This window comes from Passer domesticus, chromosome 8 (genome assembly GCF_036417665.1).
Source record: "Passer domesticus isolate bPasDom1 chromosome 8, bPasDom1.hap1, whole genome shotgun sequence".
NCBI classification, from domain to species: Eukaryota; Metazoa; Chordata; class Aves; order Passeriformes; family Passeridae; genus Passer; species Passer domesticus.
The window spans coordinates 55,773,600-55,790,799 of NC_087481.1; the positions used below are offsets into that span (position 1 = coordinate 55,773,600).

The 17,200-nt window shown below is 44.6% G+C and overlaps 1 protein-coding gene and 1 long non-coding RNA gene across 3 annotated transcripts in view; one reads left to right on the top strand and one right to left on the bottom strand.

Moving 5' to 3' along the window:
* Positions 1 to 17,200, bottom strand: part of ADAM12 (ADAM metallopeptidase domain 12) — a 176,742-nt gene that overhangs the window by 11,285 nt on the left and 148,257 nt on the right. For both annotated transcript variants that reach the window (XM_064431572.1, XM_064431573.1), the window contains exons 13-17: positions 13,749 to 13,838; positions 12,225 to 12,420; positions 4,455 to 4,563; positions 4,152 to 4,350; positions 1,575 to 1,652 (exon numbers count right to left, since the gene is read on the bottom strand). In XM_064431572.1, coding sequence (XP_064287642.1) covers positions 1,575 to 1,652; positions 4,152 to 4,350; positions 4,455 to 4,563; positions 12,225 to 12,420; positions 13,749 to 13,838 — 672 coding nt within the window. The remainder of the gene's footprint in view (positions 1 to 1,574; positions 1,653 to 4,151; positions 4,351 to 4,454; positions 4,564 to 12,224; positions 12,421 to 13,748; positions 13,839 to 17,200) is intronic.
* On the top strand, positions 1,183 to 8,472 carry LOC135306938 (uncharacterized). The gene is made up of 3 exons (XR_010367669.1): positions 1,183 to 2,204; positions 2,414 to 4,385; positions 4,890 to 8,472. It is a non-coding gene; the product is annotated as an uncharacterized LOC135306938 (long non-coding RNA).

The following is a 17,200-nucleotide window of genomic DNA, read 5'->3' on the forward strand; positions in this document are numbered from 1 at the left end:
CATGAAGAAATTTTTGCAAATATCCACCCTGAGCCTGCCCTGGGCCAGCCTGAGGCCGTTCCCTCTCTCCTGTCCCTGTTCCCTGGAGCACAGCCCGACTCCCCCGGCTGTCCCCTCCTGGCAGGAGCTGTGCAGAGCCACAAGGTCCCCCCTGATCCCCCTTTGCTCCAGGCTGAGCCCCTTCCCAGCTCCCTCAGCCCCTCCTGGGGCTCCAGCCCCTTCCCCAGCTCCGTTCCCTGCCCTGGACATGCTCCAGCCCCTCAGTGTCCCTCTCGTTCTGAGGAATGTCCTCTTGTCCTTCAAGATTTGAAGTCACATTTAGGTGCTCAATCAATCAACTTGTAAATAAATCCATTTGTAAATAAAGATTTTGGGCTTAGGGCTTGTTGTCAATAGGGTCCCTAATTCTGTGCTAACCCCAGCCATCACTGATCTGCCACCACCATGGAGAGCCCACAGCACAGATTAAGAAATGAGCTTTCAGTGAGACACAAATCAGCTCACAGGAGTTTGGGTTATTCTGAACATGAAGTATTCTGGCCAGGTCAGCTTGGCAGGCTTTCAGAAACACTGTGCTCCCTGTGTCTGCAGAGCACTAAAATATTCAGAGAGCTCAGACTGGCTGTGGTCATGTAAAATTAAAAAAAAAAAAAGATTTACATTTCAAAGACAGCAAGATAATTAAAAATATACTTTGTTAAGCATTATTTTTTAAATTAAAGCACTGCAGGAGTTCCTATTTACAATTCCACAAGGTCAGTTTTGCCACTGAGGAGTCACCAGAGGTTCTTGTTTGTGCAGACATAAAAAATGCCAGTCCAGGCCTCTGCTCGTTCCATCCTCAATGATAAGAGGCAGCACCATCAGCACTGCTCAGTTTTGCAAATTCAGGGTGATAAAACAAGTTAAAGCGAATTAAAATCCTTCCTCAGAGAGGACAGTGAATTTCTATGGCTCTTCCAATGTGGCTGCCACAGCTTTTCAGAGAAACAAACAGCTCATCAGCACATCAAGGTTAATAAGGCAAAGCCTGATATAATTAACATCACCATAATATAAACTGGGTTTCAAACCACTGATATTATTAAATGATATCATCACATTTTTCATTCTGTGCCACTTTCATGCCACAAAACTCATCAATATGGTTTTACATTTTTTTAATGTTTTTGGAAACGCTGTTTCATTTGCCTCTCAATCCAAACGCTTCCAATGCTCAATTCAAAAACTTTAACTTCTTTGTATCTATGGAGAAACTGCATTTTTGATTTTAAATGGGAATTCTTCATGATGGAGGGTCTGACTTCAAATTTCTTTGAGAATTACAAGATTCCTTTGTATCACAGGCTGTCAATTAAGAACAAGATAATTACTGCCTGATAAACATTTCTTTGTCAAATAAAAACAATTTCCTATAAGGGACAGTGGAAATGGAAATACATAATAAAAATGTATTGCAGTGACTCTGGCTGATCTATTGCAGGCAATTATAGATCTCAAAGCCATTACAGAAAGTGATTTCTTGTCCAGTGGTTATTGAGGGATTGTAAAAAATGTTTTCCTAGGATGCTTACCCCACGTCCATGGCACTTGGTGGCACATTTATGGACTCCAAAAACACTGGTGTTCTGGCACCGGCGGTTCAGGCAAATCTGCAAAATACAAAAAAAGGATTTTGACCAGGGACAGAGCTGCTGGGGCTCCCAGGACATCATATCCCTTCTTTCAGCAGTTAAATATTTCCCAACACTCAAATATATATCATTATATGGACACAAAGGACACCTGGATTGGGTGTCTTCTTCTTATCTCCCTTGACCCCTTTTAAATCTTTGAAATCCAAATCTGGGCAAGCTGAATTCCGCTCTCCTGGCCAGCCCTGGCCCCACACAGAATTCACAGTGTTGTTATGCTGATCTTCTGCAAGCAAACCCTCACAGATCCACTCAAGTGGAACTAGTGGGGACACCCTGGGCTTTGGGAGGTGTTTAAGCCAATTTAAAAATCAGTAATTTGTATTCTTTTTCAGGACCAGGAGTGCACTGAGCAGGATTCCTTCAGGCTCCTGCTCTGCCTGCCTCTGTCTCTTCACAGATGATTCCTCGACCAAAGCTTTGGATCTTCATGGTGTAAATTATCAGAGTTTCGTTTTTATCAGTGGTGAAATATTTTTCATTGCACTACAGAACCTGGACCCAGGCTAGGTGAATATTTAAGTGAGGTCATTGATTTTTATAGGCTCATCACTGTTTTCCAGGAAAACCAAGATATTTCTGAGTTTTTCCATGTTAAACAATTTTTTTTGGTGTCAAATATAAACCAACCCTATTTAACATTTAATGTTTATAGGGAACAGAAGTAAACAAATAGCATATGCACAGGAATAAAATTAATTTTTTTTTTTGTTTTCCAGTCATTGCAGATAAACTTTACTCTGCCAATGGAGCTGAAAATTGAGGTTAAGCAAGATTAGTGCTGAGCAATAATAACATCAAACAACCACACAACTGATGAGCACGTCACTAATGAGAAGTTACCCTATTCCAAACTGAAAAAAGAAGAAATTAGGACTGGAATAACTGTTCCTATGCTATGTTGACAACAAAAAAGGTCAGAAAGCCCCACACTGCACATTTTGCTCGTGTTTAACTGCAGTGCAGTTCAGTAGTACTAAAAGTCAGTCACAATAATTAGCTTTAAGCTGGGAATGGTGTTGAAGGAGGCGACAGGGATGCTTAATCAGGGCACTTATCCCCTGGGGAGAAGGAAAAATGGAAAGGAAATTAGAGCGAATTGGCATCAACATGCAGGCATGGAGAGAATATGGTCTGATTACAGCACTATTCACAATTCAAATATTCACAGTGCAGCAGCTCCCAGAATTCTGATCACATTAAAATGGCTGCGTTTCAAATTGTGCATCTCCAGTTGAGAAAACCCAAGAATATTTAAATTCATATTCTTAATCCATAATACAAATGCACTAATGTCCTCAAAGTAAAACATACAATTTCAGAAGTATTAGCCTGTGTATTCTATAGTGTGGATGTGTATGATTAGATAGATTAGAAAGATTAAATACTCATTAGTAAAACATAATGGGGTGCTTTCTCAGCGCTGAGTTGCCTTTGAAAAGACTTTTTAGAACAGATTGACTTAGAAATGTTGTAAGGGTTGTTTTCCTGTAGCAGAGCTGTGGTTTCACTGGGGATGGATTTCAAACCTGTTCCCAGCACAGTGAGATAATCCAACGTAATTCAAAAGCATTCACAAGTTCCGTGGCTTACTTCAATTTACCACAAATTATCAAAGCACTTGTTTTTCCTCCTTTTTGCAAGCAATCCACTGAGGGTATGGAAACCTCCTTCATTTCAATAGCTCTTGGACTGCTTTCCATTCCTCCTCCCCCTGTAAACTCATGGCTGCCTCCCATCTTTCTCAGTTGCTTTCCTCACAAAAGAAAAACTTAGAAGGAGACAGCCATGTGAAATCTGGGCTGTATTTGCAGTGGGTAATTCACAAAATTTGCAAAACACAAATGTAAAAATCAGTTTTGGTGGCTGAGCATCAATGGGTTTAGAGTTTTCTAAGAGTGCATACAGAGGTAGGTTTTCCTGCATGAAAAAAGAAGTGGGGAGTCATAATCAGAAGATAAAATACATTTTGAAACCTAAAGCGAAGTTAATGACAATTCTGCAATGCCAGAGAGGCTGGGAAAAGGAATACATTGAACTCATGAATTCATTAATAAGCCTGTAATGCATTTTGCTGTACTTATTTTGCAGAAAACCTCAAGCCTCCATGGGCAGATACTTGGGACTGTCTTGAAAAAATCAGTCATAAACTTAAGCAACTTGCATTGTCCAGAATCCCAGGATGGTTTGGGTTGGAAGGGACTTTAAAGCTCATCTATTTCCAACCCCCTGCCATGGCCAGGGACACTTTCCACCAGATCAGGTTGCTCAAATTTGCATCTGAAAATCTATAATACAGAACAGTGGCCAGAAGGGAGTAAAATTTGTCTCAGTCTGAGCATGAGAAGCAATTATTTTGTAGGAGAAAAAAAATGCCAAAGAAAAAGGAAGTACAGAACACTTGGCAGAGTGACAGTAGAGATGTTCCCTTTGTCTGGGAGTATTCCAGAATCTTACTTTTCCATCTTCACACTTGGTTCCTGCCAGCACCAGCCCAGGGTCAGGCATATCATCCCCCAAATACACGTGGGTGCCACGGCACAGGATCTTGCCACCCTCCTGGAGTGGGATGTTGGTTTCTATGGAAACTGCGTTGGTACCAATGACGGGTCGGTTTGCTCCTCCTTGACACTGGATTTTTCCACACTTCGCATCCCTGATGGAAACAAACACAACACAAGCAAGGATGAGGTAAATCATTTGAAACGTTCCAAGCCCTGTGCCAGCACCTGTTGCTGTGTTTGCAGGGAGAGGCCCTACCTGGGTTCACATTTGGCAAAGGAGCTCTTGGAGTCTTTCCCGCAGTTGCCGTAAGGGTCTCCGGCAGAATTGACTCTCTCAAAGCAGATCCCAGGAGCGGGTTTTGCACCTGAAACAAAACCTAATCAGAACTCTCATCTCATACAAGGTGTTTTTAATAATTTCCTTTGAGCTCTGCTGGTGCTTTAGGGGAAAGGGGGGATGTGAGCTGAATGTTGATGAGGCAACAAAACAGCGGCGCTGGATCCGCATGCTAATGGAAGACTTTGGATGGGTGGGATTGCCAGTGTTTGTCTCTGAGCAACAGGCAATGCAGAACTCCTCTTCCAGGATTTCTCGAGCTCACAGCCCTCTTGCCAATCCTCCTAGGACACAAAAACTTCAAGCAAACACCAGACAAAGACCAGCTGGAAAGTTGACTGTCTTCTTTTGCAGGAGTCCATGTTCTAGTGAGACCCCAAAGAAAATTCTTTTCAAGACAGGCCTGTTTGACTGCAACTGAGAACAAGACAGCAGAGAAAATCCAGTTGTAAACTGGGTGTAAAGATGTGAGACCTGACATGGCAAAGGGAAATGTGCTGCTATTAACTCAGGCTGAAGGACTGGGGAGAGGAAAGGAGCCCATCCCACCTTAACCCTCAGGACATGCACTCCTGAGAGGAAAGACTGACATGGAAGAAGGGACATTCCTGCCATGGTGGTAGAAGCGGGAATCTGGGAGTTCAGGCAGCATCTGGTTCTAATCTACTGTGATCTTTTCTGATAGAGACAGATCCTAATGGCAGAGCAACTTCCCTGGTGGGAGTAGGGCTGGAAAAGCTTGTGCAGGCAGGTCATTCATCCCTGCACTTCAGAAGTTCAAGGGTACTATCAGAACATCTCTTCTAGTGTTTTATACACACAATCTCCTGCTCATTTCCCTCCAGATTAGAACCAATTACAGAACATCTTCTAGGGGAAGATGCATCCGTTCATCTGGAATGTTGAAGAGGTGAAGGATCTGCTTCCCTGGTTTGCCTGCTGCAACAATTCATTAGTCAGTGTACTGGAATTTAATCCCTTTGTTCTACACTGAAGTGTGGCTTTCATTTCCAGCCAATAATTGCTGCTTCTTGCAAGATTAAGAGGCCCTTTGTTAGGGCTCTCTACTACTCTGTATTTTCTTTCCATGAAGATAATTAACAGCACCATCAAGTCACCACCAACACTTCAATGCTCCAACAGGGAGACTGGCTTTGAGCAGCAGAGGAGCTGAGGAGAAACTCTGGCTAAAACTGTGATCAGAGAGAGACCTGCTACCTGCACTTCTGTGCTTTTGACAGATCAGCCAAACCAAAGCAAAAAGAACTTGGCAGCAAGTGATGTGATAGCCCAAAGGCTGAGAATATCCCATTTCTACAGCACTCCTGATCTTCACCAGACACAGAATATTTCAACTAATGCTTCATTTTGTCAAATGTTTTGAGCCACTTCCAAGTGTGTATGCCTCTAACTGTGGGTAAAACATTGCATTTATTTAAGCCAGACTGAAGATTTCATTTGAAAGCCTTCAAAGAGGAAAATGTTATTTTTTTCTTTTCTTAAAAAAAAAAAAGGGGGGGGGCGGGTCAGATTCCTGGAGAAGAAAATACAAATATGACTGTAACACTTCCAGACAGTGTGGATCTTTTCACTAAAAACTCAGAGATTAAAACTTCAATTAATTATCTGCATTTCATAGTCAGAAGCTTGACTAATACTATATACTGCTGAACAGCAATCTAATGCTATTAAGGACAAAATATTAAAACTTGGAGAGGCTTAAGATGGCACCCTCTTTTCCTTCTCACATTTTTACATGCTGAAACTGGAAAATTCAGAAAGAAAGGCACAGAAGGAACAGAATATGAGCTGATGGTTCCCTGGAGAGAAGGACAAGAGCTTGAAATTCTTTGGAAGATTACGATCAAGCTTGCTGAGTTCAGAATATTTTTTCAAATCCGGAACTCTTAAAAGAGACTCACACAGGATTCTTTAAATTCTTTTTCATTAAAGCTCACACAATAATAGGAAAAAATCAACAAAAGCATCCAGACAAGGCGCTGTGCAAAAAAAGCAAAAGTTAAATTTCCATTTTCAGCATGTGGATCCCTCCTCATCTTTCCAGGGTGGGCACACTTGGTGTTCAGCCTGAGACAAACATTACCATGTACATATTCTATAGCAGCTTTGGAAGGGCTGGGGAGGGAAGAAACATTCTGGAAGCAAGAGGCCAAGAAAACCAAGGCTCTTTCCAAAACTGCTTTTCCAAAACTGCTTATTCCAAAACTGCTTTTTTTTCCCACATGTGCAAGGACCAGCTTGTGCAGCCCTGGTTGTGTGCAACTGCTCTGGGTCTTGTTTCTGGCCAGAGGCCTCAGCCTCAGCCCAGCTCAGCTGCTGCCATGGAATTCCAGAGGCAGGATGTGCCCTTGGAGCTGTGGCAGCAGCAGCCAGAGCCCAGACACGCTGTCCCCTCAGTGGTGTCCCCTCCCAGAGCTGCCAAAAGCCAAATGAATGCTCATGTCCTGTGCTCTGACTGCAAGGGATGTAACAAAGGCTTATTCTAAAAATGGGTTTCAAAAGGGAATGCACTTACTGAACACAGGGAGAGTTTAAGGTGTTTCTCTTCCTCTTTCACCTGGTGGAAGTTTTTTTTATGTGGCTGATTATTTTCCTGAATTCAGAAGCCAGGCGTTGCAGAGATGATGGAAAGCAGCCCCCAGGAAGGAAAACACATCTGCAGGGCTCAGACACTGAGCTTTAACTCCAACTAATAACACTTGACAAGAAAAAGGATCTCATGGAGCACAAAAACCACTCCCCTGCCAGGCTGGGAGCAGTCTGTGTGTGAAAACACCTGGTACCCAATGATCATCTGCAGCCTGGAAACCAAAATCCAGCTTCAATTTCTGCCTTTGGTATCCAACCAAGACAGGCTGTTGCTTGGGATTCAGATGGCTGTTCCCTCTCCCCACTGGCTTCTCACAATATTTGCACTTTTTTATGGATGAAAACATATCAGAGTGTAAGATGCTGAACAGATGGAGCTACCAAGTTAAAAGGAGGCTTTCAGAGGATGCTTAAGGAGGAGAATTGTAATGTGTTTCTGGAGGAAACCCATTTATCACGACTGCACCACATAAACTGAAGCAGAAAGTCCTGTCTTCCTCTATTTTCTACCTCTGCAGGCAGAAGCAAAATGATTTGTGAAGGATTTCTGGTGGTTATTAAGTGGCTTGAGCTGGATGAGCAGAGTTTATTTCACTTTGTTATTGGTAATTATAGTATCATGACCCTGTAATTAAGGTCCTGTCAGCCTTTCCTTGCCAAGCCTCATTCAAGGGATTAAATCAGCCCCTGGAAGCTGCAGAAGGTCAAAGCTCACCCCTGAAGCTGGCAGCCTGGAGATTGTTGGGGCTTTTTCTCCAAACATGTATATTGGTGAGGCCACTTCTTTCCCTATGCAGGCCCAAAAAAATAAAATAATAAAAAAAGAGAAGTTGCAGGGCACAGAAATGCTGTGTCATTTCAGACCTGCTGCCGTAGGAAAACACTAACACACTCTCTTGAAAGGAATGAGGGAAATTTCTGACCATGGTGCTGATTCCATGAACACAAGAAACGTCCTCTATCAGGCTGACAGCAGAAAAGGAAGATATTTCAGTTCAGTTCCCAGATGTCTGTGGGTGGGGAGAGGGGAAAAAAACAACCTCTGAGTAACAGGCTGGAGTTCTGTGGCTCAGGCTGTGCCAGCCAGCACCACGAATAACTGTGCAAATAAATATAAGCATAAAAACCACAGTTCTCTGTCGTGTGATCTGAGTTTCAGCTCATTAAATTTGTTTTTGCTGCAAAGCAAAAGTTCCACGAACTGCCCTTGGCCTCTCTTCCCATCCTGGTGATTCCTGTTCTGTCTGGGCAAGAGCAAGATGGGGTTGAGCATTTTTTTGCATTTAAGGAGGATGATGTCACCACCACTGAGAATATTATTTAATATCTTTCCCATCTCCAGAAGAAAAAGGCCTGGCCATAAATCTGTGATGATCAAAATAGTTTGATTTCACTGAATTCAGAAAATTGCAGTGCTTGGACAATTAGCAGTTTTTCAAAAGCAAGTCAGCAATGGTTTGGTCAGATATCTGAGGTGGGCAGCCCATTTTTTTTGTGTCTGTAGGGTTCTACCTGGCAAAACCTGCAAAGCTCTCGCACAGTGACAAATATTGATGTCTAAACTAAGAATGTTCCTGCCTAAACAAATGGCCAAGTCCATGCAACACATTTAAATGTGTTCTAATTATTAAATCAATGCCTGCCATTGGCTCCCCAAAATCATTTCCCCACTTGGGGAAATACAGGAAAACAAACTGACAAACTTCCCTAAAGAATCATTTTCTTGTCAATGTAGAAAAAGCCATGAGTTTAAAGTTGGGAATCTTCTGTTCCTTGGTAATCAATGATTTCTCTGTCTTGAGCAGCTCTCTCTGGGTGTCTGTTTCTCCTGGAAAATGCCACCACACAAAGCATCTCCATTGATGTCACTGCTATCAATAGGTCAGATCAGTGCAACCTGATATTTTTGAATATGGACCAAAAAAAGCTCACCAGCAGTTCCTGCTCCCCAAGGATAAAATGACATGAATTATGGAGAGAGAGAGAATGGAGAGCTCTGGGTGTTCTGGGAGCAGACTGGAATCAACCTGGGCTCTGAGAGGAATTCATGGCTATTTTCAGAGATTGTCCCCAGGAGCTCCTCCCTTCTCCTTCCACACAGATAAGAAAGAGAAAAAAAAAAGTCCTCTACTTTATCTGAACCACTGTATTGAGAGAAACAAAAACAACCCCAAGGAAATGCAAGTGTTTTTCTGGAAACAGGTTCCTACTGCTCAGCCTAATGTAAACAGGCTCTGACAGTGTTCATCATTTTCCTTTAAATAGATCTAAAAACATGAAGATTGACATTTATCATTGAGCTTCTGGACATCTGTAACCCGATGAATAAAGAAAGATGTACAAGGGAAGACACTAATAAGGAATTCAATATACCGAATATTATTTTAAGAAAAGTTATTGTATTTTGTTCTGCATGGATTCCTCCTACTGGGAAGAAGAAAATAAGGAGAGAATGAAAATGAATTGTAATATGATTTTTCTTTAAAGGGGAGAATTTTTTTTTTAAACCACAAAACTACTTCACTCCAACACAGGCAGTTGTTAAAAACAGTTCTAATCAGACAAAACAACCTGGTAAAAGATTCCAATGTATATTTTTGATACAAAGTCCAGAGACAACATCTTAGAATGTCAAATCTCTCTTTGTGCTGCAGGCAAAGCTGGAAAGACGTGTAGTTTTTTTAATCTGTACCATGATCTGTACAGTTTTTCTAACTGCATGAGCCACCCACCTCTCTTCTCATTCCACCCCAAATCTGCCAGCTCACACTTCAGCCTGATGTGTGATAGAGCACTGGAGAGTCACATCCTTGTCTTTAAATCCAGAATATAGGTATTATTTGAAGTGTCCAAGGCCAGCTAGACAGGGCTTGGAGCAACCTGGTCTAGTGCAAGGTGTCCCTGCTCATGGCAGGGGGTGGAATGACAGGATCTCTAATGTCTCTTCCAGCTCAAACCATTGTGGCATTCTGCATTGATTTTTAATTTATTCTTCTAAAACGTGGCAAGAATTAAGACTTCCAGTTCAGGTTTGGTCATGTCCATCCTCCCTATTTAAAATCCTTCTCCTTGGGCCTTCCCAAGAAAAAACCAAAGGGTATTCCAGTCAAAATCTGTTTGAACTGTGTTCTTAACACAGCATCTGTCTCATAAACAGACTCCCACAGCCTGGAGCCTCCATGCCTGGCAGTGCCTCTATCAAACAGCCCCGAGAAAGAAGGCAGGAAAGAATTAGGGGATCCCAGGGCTGTGGTGGAATTGCTGTTAGGAAGAGACCTGGCAAGCAGCAGCTGACCCTGACTTTTAGAGGAATTTTTCTCAGCCACTGAAACCACGAACAACCTGACCAAGTAACTTTCCACAGCATGGGAAACTGGTTCAGGAGGAGATTTTTGCTTTCTACAAGAGAAACAGTCTCTGTATCCAGGGATTAGAAGTCCCAGTCTGACTAAGGCTGGAGGCTATAATTGTCCATGGCTCTATGAGCTCATATCAGCTCTAGGACGCGCGTGGGACTCGGGGAGTGGAGCACAGGCACGGTTTGTTCCACGTGAGGAGTTCAGTTCTGAGCTGGAACTCCTCCTGAACGTGTTCTTATGCCCACGTGGCCAAGCTGACCTGCTGGCTGTACCACTGGGGCTGCTTCCCGAGATGCTTTAATGCTGTTTTAAAGAGAGACTGCAGAAAGTCCATGTTCTCTGGGAAGGAAACAGATAAATTCTTCAGTTGTGTTCTGGGGAGGGTTTGGCCAAGGGAAACATCTGTGTGCCATTATATTGATACAGAAGTTTTGGAGCAGAGTTAGAGATGCTGAATTGAAAGAAGCTGGAAATATTAGTTTAAAAGAAATAATTACACCTATTTCTAAGTAATGTTTCTCCTTAGGAGAGAGAGTTTTTCAAATGTGACATAAAAGATGGGGGTCAGAGATGCTGAAGGAGACATGATTTGGATTCATACCAAAATGCTGAGTTAATATTTGCATTTCAGTGGAAGGGTCACAGGGCTTTATAGAAAGGTAAACAGCTTTCCTGGGATAGATGTTAGGAACAACTCAAGAACTCATGTTACCAGATTTCTGAAAAAAGGGAGCAAATTCCCACGGGAGAATAAATCCCTTTCTGCTTCAGTGCACACCCTGCTAAAAGCACTGTCAGGAGGCAGTTTCCAGGTGACACCAGTTAATAAAACACACACAGTGATCCAGGAGTCTCATGTTAGTGTCAGAAGCTGAGCCCTGGCTGGGGATGGAGCACACACATCTGTTTTGCAGATGAGCTGTTTAGAGCACAGGAGGAAGCTCACACAGCAGCCTGAAAAGGGCTGTGATTTCAACCTGCCAGGAGCGTTCAGCACTTTGTGGGGTGACATCAGGCTGTATCAAAGTCAGGAGGAAATGATTTGTCTAAGTTCACCTATCCACTTGCAGTGTGCTGCAGCACGAGTCTCGTTACCTCCTGCTGCAAGATCAAACAAGACAGCAAATCAAGGCTGGAATGAATCACCCAGAGATTCCCTCATTATTCAAATAGCTACAGATTGGTGCTGCATCCTCCAGATCTTTATTCCCTCCCCCAAGCCTCTGTCAGACCTGTGTCCCTGTGCTGGTGATGCCTTCTGAAGGTAGACCTGGAGCAGAGGCTGGGCAGAGCTAAAGAATAAAGCAGGGATTTATTCAAAGGATCTCCTCCATGGATCCCCCTTGGGCAGCACCAGAGCCCAGCCAGGGCTGCCCCCAGGATGAACCCAAATGGCCCCAAAATGCACGAGCGCTGCCGGGGTCTCTCCCTGGGCTCAGCTCTGCTCCATGTGCACATTGCAGTTCAGTGTCCAACCCCACTGCAGCCCCTGCAGTCCCACCCTGCTTGTTTTTCTCTCTGCAGCCCACGGGCTTTGTGCTCCTGGGCTGAGATTGGGATCATTTGTCCTTGGTGCCCAGCTGGAGCAGGAATTGTTTTGTCTCCCTGCTCTGTGCACAGAGCTCACCATCCCCTGATGTGAAGCCCAGATCCATACACACAAGCAGCATAGAATGTGGAAAATAGAAAATCTAAAAGCTGAGGCATCTCTGGCACTCACCTGGGCCCCAGAGGGTGATGCACTGCTGCTCGTGGGTCTGGCAGATGCCGTTGTAGCAGTAGCCATCCACCCCGTGGCACGCGTGCCCGTCGTGCAGGTAAACGTTGGCCGGGCACTGCGGGCTGGCCCCCGTGCAGAACTCGGGCAGATCACAGGAATTGCTCGACTCTCTGCAGGAGATCCCCGCTGGTTTGAGCTGCAAAACAAACAGGACTACAGCAGCCGTGCCGTGCCTGGGTCAGCCCTGCAGCACAGGAGAGATTTCCCCACTGGCCCGGCCCCAGCTGGCTGCAGAGACAGGGCAGGGATGGCAGAGCTCGGAGTGCACGGATCTGAGCCATGCTGGCAGGCTCTGGCAGGAAGGAGGGTCGGATGAAGCCACGCACATGGCTCACAGGGCTCAAGAAAGAAGGAAACCCCAGCCCTGACATTTGCAGGTGGCTCCTTCATCGTGTCTGAGCACAAGAGCTCTGGAAAGGAGGACGTGGAACACTGGGCAGAAGGCAGGTCAGAGACCCTTCCATCCAGGGCAGCTGCTCACAGAGCACTGTGCTGTGCTAGGGCTCAGGAAGCCACCAGCACGCTTGGCTGTGGATTCAGATTCAATTCCCAGCTTGGAAGGTTCAATTCAATGATCGTGAATAGATCTTGAATGTTAATGAATCTATGTAGTTACATTTCCTCATGGAAATGTTGCTGTGATGGGCATCAAGATCTCCTCAAACTTAGTTACAAGATTAGTCCACGCAACTGTGTGTCCTGTACCAATTTCCATGGAAAATGATTTTTTTGGTTTTGGAACTGATGGTGGAACATGCCAGTCTGAACATTCACATCTCAACAGCAGCCACAAAAGTTGGGTGTGCTCTGGGAGCAGCACTGAATTTTAATCAAATTGCCTTCAGTAAAAAGCAAAGGACATGAAGATAGATTGATTTTGCTAAAAAGCAATTCCTGGCCGTGGGGATCTCTTGCTGCTCCAAGCTCATGGGCTGCCACAGACAGGATGGCAACTTGCTGGATGCTTTATTAGCCCACAGGCAAGGGATGGTCTGAGAATTCAAGCAGGTAAATGCCTGTGGTAAGTTGGCTTTTATAGAGTGTTAGGAGACCACAACAGCTGATGATCTGCTATTAAAAATACATATGCTATTGATAGAATTAATAATTTAAGAGCCTTCCCCCAAAAAAGAGGGTTAAGCATTTAATGACTACTTGCTGAGTAAGAATGAGAAAAATCAAAGCACACAAAAGTTCATGAAAAAGAAGTTTTGCATGAGCAACTGAAGGGGCCACAAAAAGCACAGAGAAAAAGCACACAGACAATTAAAAAAATCTGTTGATCTGCTCCTTCAATAATTTATGTTTTGGGAATTTTTAAATTGCTCACATGACATGCAAGTGTCTGAATGCTTATCAATACCAATTTACTTCCCCTCCATCCTTGCTCACTGCACTGAAGCAGGGAAAAACCCAGGGAATTCTGCCCTCCCCACCCCAAACGAGGCATCTCCCCTGGTTCACCTGGCAGTCCTCGCAGCAGAGCCCATGTGCACACACTGCTCCCGGGTTCAAGGCACAGGTGGTTGCGTTGCAGCACGGGTTTGTACATTCCTGGATGGGTTTGGAGGGTAAATTTAGAGCAGACAACGTGCAGTCACAAAGAGCCGTAAATCAAGAGGCTGCCTATGAGCTCTGCCAAGAAAAGCTGGGCATGAAATCATGAATTATGCATGAAATCCGACAACCTGATCCAAACAGCCTTGTCTGCCCTCAGATTCAACAAGCCCAACAAGTGTAGTAAAACCAGAGGAGCTGCTGAGGAGGGCTGGTTTATTCCAGCTATGGATCTGGTCCCAAATGTCACAAACAACCCAAGCGTGCTGACACCAACCCTGATAGAGCACTGGGGTGTTTTATTTCCACAGGAATCAGTGGAATGATTCTCACTGCCTCCAGAGAGGATCCAGGAGCTGCTGCAGTTGCTGAGCATCACGACCACAGCTCTATTTTGTGATAGCTGCTGGCCAGGCTCCTGCTTGGATGGAGGCTGGGGCTGCCACAGAGGAAGACAACGACATGATTCCATGTAATCCCTTATCAGAGCACACCAGTAATAGAGCTGTGAGATATGGAATGGGCATGAATTGCAGCCTCACTCACTGATACATCCCAATTTCACACTTGTGGATTAGATGGTGCCGTGTGTGGGCTCCTGCAAACTTCATTGTCAGTAGAACGAGCTCGTAAGGAAGAAAAGAATGGATTTGTTTTTCCAAGATAATGCCCACAAGCTGCAAGTTACACCAGCTGAGCTGGAATCTCATCTCTCTCACAGAAATAGAAGCAGATAAAATTGCTCTTCAGCTGTGTTAAGTCTGTTTGACTTAGCGAGGGATCACTGGCAATAGAGGGAACACAGGAGGAGTGAGTGGGTTAGAGTGATGTTCACAGCCTCTTGTTACTTCCCTGGCTTCTGAAGCTTCCCAACTGGAACTGACTCACCAGCAAAAACCAGAAGGATTCTCAGCATTTCACTGTTATTTAGGTATTATCTTCCTGGATGCACAAAGCCAAGCGTGCTCTGAAGCAGAGGAACAACTTCCTGCTCCTATTTCTGACCACCGGAAAGCAGCAGGCTACAGGAATATTCCTGAGCAGCTGCTGCATGTCAGGAGTAACATTCCCCTGCACAGAAGCACGTTTTATAAATTCACCTCAGAAATAACCTGAGATGAGCAGGGTGGAGTGTCAGTCCCATTAAGGCCATTTTGAAACAGCCAGCTGCAATACCCCATCCTCTGACCCCACAGGCAGGCTGGGATAAAGACACAGCTCTTGGAGTGGTGTTTCAGCAGCCTCTGAAATTTCCAATTGCTGTCTCACTTACTGCTCATTGTAGGGAATGAGCTTGGTAAATAGTTTTTGTGCCTGGGCTATCAAATTGTCAGGAATGATTTTAACATAAACAAGCAGAAAAAACAAGCAAGGCTCACCAGGCTTTGGGAGGATGGAGGCTGCCACCTGAAAGTATTGCTGTGCTGGGGTTTGTTGTTGTTGTTATTATTATTATTTATTATTGGTAACAACAGCAATGATGGGAGGAGGTGTCTCAGTGTGGCTCTCCTGGCTCTTCAGAGGAACCAGAGCAGCCCAACCCCAGAACAATTCCAGCACCACCTACGCGATGTCAGGCTCTGTCCTGTGGGCAGGACACCTGGTTTTCCCCCTCTCTTTTCTAAAAACACAGGACAGACCCCACTGGGTCAGCCCAGAACTCCTCTGTCCTTGTGTCCCCCTGAGAGCAGCCAGCAGAAGATGTTTAAGGACACTGACACCTTCCCAGTCTCCTGCCTTTCCCTGGCTTTCCCTTTGCTCCACGGGCATTTTTAGCACCTGCAAGAGTCAGAGTAAAGGAACTCACAGGTAACCAACACAGTCAGGGGAGCAGCTCCTTCTGCTTGTTTGGAACCTGCCATTTTCTAACTTCATCTGCTCATTTCTCATGGGGATGATCTCTCCTCTCTCACCCTTTCCATTCCCCTCACGATTTTATCAGCTTATGCTGCATTTCCCTTCATTTTCTTCTTTTCCAGCCAGAGCCCTTTGGAAACTTTGAACCACCTTATTGCTTTTCTCTCAATCTTTTTTCACTCTGCTTTATCCTCCCTGGGATCAGGGAGGGGTAGGGAAAACCTGCACAAGCAGTTTCAGGCGCAGCAGATTTATAGAGGTCTGCTGGTGCTTTGTTTTGTTTTCCTATTTCTCTCCTAGTACTTTCTAACAGCCTATTTACCTTTTAGACCACTCCTGAGCACTGGGCTGACATTTTCATGAGACTATTTATTGCAATATGAAGTCTTGTTCCTCCATGGTCAGAGTCAGCTCAGAGTCCATCATCTTCTTTGTGTTTTTGGAATGTGCATCACTCCTCAGTGAGTCCCATTTCTCATCTTAATGCCTGTTCCAGCTGCCTCAGAAGGTTTCTCTGCAGTCCTTCACAGCCAGTTTTCATCTCTAGCAGCCTAACTAATATCATCAGCAAATTAAAGACTATTCCTCTTCCCAGGCTGCTTATGAAAATGCTGAGTTGTGTAGTCCCAGGACACATCTCATGGATACAGCACAGCACATCTCCTGCCACTGCATGAAATGGGTGATTTACACCTGGTTGTATTTCTCATCTTTTAATTCAATTTTTGCCCATGCAGTTTTCTCTCCTTTACAGCTGCTCAATCTCCCAGAGAAGCTTTGGTGAAAGGTTTGGTCCAAAGCCTCTCTGAACCCCTCACAGGCTGCAGTGACAGCCCTGTCCCTTTCCATCCACTTGTTGAGCCCTTCAGAGCACTGTGATGGATTTGTAAGACAAGATTTTGTAAGACAAGATTTTGTAAGACAAGAGTTCCTGGCACAAAAGCCGTGCTGACTCGTCCCTGGCATGTCACAGCTGTTTGGGCACTCACTCCTAATTGCATTTGGAAGTAATTTGTCTGACTTCTGAGTTAGCAATTTGTAGTTTTCTGTTCTTGCTTGCAGCTGGTTATAAAAGACACATTTTCATCTTTCAAGGACCAAGGATTTTTACTTCTCTTCATTCTTTTATCTTTCTATCAATAATTTACATTAACCCTCCTTCCACAGACACTGCAGCACGTCAGGCATTTTTGGTCACATAGACTAAAATTGTTAGGATCATAAAATCATAGAATGGTTTGGGTTTGAAGAGACCAAAAATCATCCAGTTCCACCCCTGCCATGGGCAGGGACACCTTCCACTGTCCCAGGCTGCTCCCAGCCTGCTCCCAGCCCCAATGTCCAATCTGGCCTTGGGCACTCCAGGGATCCAGGGGCAGCCCCAGCTGCTCTGGGCACCCTGTGCCACTCCCCACCCTCACAGAAGAATTGAATCCTAATATCACTCATTCTTGGGATACTGCAACACCGTGGACAGAACTCAGCTGGTACAGACGACTGGG